Here is a 1895-nt window from a genome sequence, read left to right on the forward strand (position 1 = left end):
TGCAAAATTGCATTTTGGGCTGGAAATATAGCTCAGTTGGTAGAGTGCTTGCCTTGCTGCACAAGGTCCTGGGTTCAATCCCCAGCACCCCCCCAAAAAAAATTACATTTGGGGTATCATAATCTTGATGTGCCCAAGGAAGTTTTCCAAAAAAGAGATGCATACTTAAGTTTGCAGTTCAAAGGAGAGATGTGGAATTCAGGCCTCAGTGTTAGGCCTGTAGAAAGCTTTTTCTGACCCTCTTCTCACCCCATAATGAAACCAATGGAACTTTATGTTCCTTTCCAATACTTATCACATTAGTCAGTATAAGTGAGATTATGCCTTCTTTAATGCTATTTCCTTGCAACACTGCCCACGGTAGACACTAAATATTTATGAAGAGTTGAATGAATAACACAGAACAGAAGCCACAGTACATGACAGGGAAAAAAAAAAAGGGACCACTTTTAGACGGCACCATCAAGGGAAGAAAACAACACTTAAGAATAGAGCAAAGTAAGTCAGCAAAGGAAAGGAAAACCCAATAGAGTGAAAAGAAAAAAAACTAGGTGAGCCTAAATTATTATCTCCACAGGATCAAATACTGCAGAGAAGTCAGGTAATAACTTAAAAGGATCCAAAAGATTAAACCAGAGTTGATGTCAATTTGAGCAAGAAGTTTCAAAGGATGCAGATCAAAATAAAGGGGGAAATGAGGGAGGATGACGATGGGTGAATAGTCTGGGGAATCAATGAAAATAAAGAAGGGGAAAGAAGGCGTGACTACTCTAAACGGAAAATGCCAGCAGAGGCTAGGGCTGCTGTGGGCTGCTGTGTGAAAAGAAGTGTGGCAAAATCAAGAGCCAACAAAATAGTCTGACTCACAAGTGTTTGCAGTCTCCTTAAAGGAAGAGGAAGGGCCCGAATTGGCCACCCCAGGCATGGTGCAATCCCTCAGACTCCCGGGAGGAGTGGAATCCAGGCCCCTGCTGCTGCGGCGGTCTTCACTTGCTCTCACCCAGGAGCCACTGTAGCGGCTGCAGCCGTCTTCGTCGTCGTCGCTGGGACGGTAGCCAGAGTCCTCCCGGCTTGCTCTCTCCCAAGAAACCCTACCTCGGGAACCTTCGTCTTCACTTTCTCTCTCCCGGAAGCCACGGAGACGGCGACTGGCGTTTTCGCTAACGCTCACCCCCGAGGAGTCGCTGGCCACATAGCCGCGGTCCTCACTTACCCCGTCCCAAGAACTACTGGGGTAGTGGCTACCATCCACACTCCCTCTCTCCCAAGAGCCACTGAGTCGGCGGTTGTGGTCTCTGACTGTAGCACCAGAGTCGCTCGAGTGCGGGTCGCCGACGTCACTTGAACTCAAGTCGCTGCTGGGGAAGCCGTGGTCTCCCCTCACTTTCACCCAAGAGCTGCTGTGACGGTGACTACCATCTCCCTTGACTCTCTCCCGAAAGGCACAGCGGTGGTGGCCTATGTCTCCAACGACTCTCCGCAAGTCCCTGCGGGAGAAGCCGACGTCTTCACCCACTCTTCCCAAGGAGCCCTTGAGGCGATTGTCGCTTTCTTCACGTTTTCTCTCCCTGTTGTCGGTGAGACAAAGTCCCTGGGCTTCGGCAACTCTTCCCCTGGAATGGGCGCCGTGAGAACCGTGTCGGCCGTTTACCTTCCACGCATGATGGCTGGTACGGCGGCCGCCGTCTTCATTTACTACTCCCCGCGAGTCGCTGTGGCGGCGGCCGCCGTCGGCGGAAGCCCTTTCCTCTGAGTCGCTTTCCAGCGTCCCGACTCCGGCCACCTGGAGGGAATGGTGGCGGAGCCGTTGCCTTGGAAACGAGTAAACTTCCGGCGTGGTGCGGTAATTTCCGTTTGCTCATTGATACGTCACTTCCTACTTCCTTCCTTTCACC

General features: G+C 51.2%; 1 protein-coding gene across 1 annotated transcript in view; it reads right to left on the reverse strand.

Annotated features, from left to right (window-relative positions):
* Ankrd42 (ankyrin repeat domain 42) overlaps window positions 1-1862 on the reverse strand; it is a 66209-nt gene extending 64347 nt beyond the window's left edge. Inside the window, exons 1-2 of the mRNA XM_076842062.1 lie at window positions 1836-1862; window positions 868-1783 (exon numbers count right to left, since the gene is read on the reverse strand). Coding sequence (XP_076698177.1) covers window positions 868-1783; window positions 1836-1862 — 943 coding nt within the window. The remainder of the gene's footprint in view (window positions 1-867; window positions 1784-1835) is intronic.
* Window positions 1863-1895: the final 33 nt, after the last annotated feature.

The sequence above is a fragment of the Callospermophilus lateralis genome, chromosome 2 (genome assembly GCF_048772815.1).
Source record: "Callospermophilus lateralis isolate mCalLat2 chromosome 2, mCalLat2.hap1, whole genome shotgun sequence".
Classification (NCBI taxonomy): Eukaryota; Metazoa; Chordata; class Mammalia; order Rodentia; family Sciuridae; genus Callospermophilus; species Callospermophilus lateralis.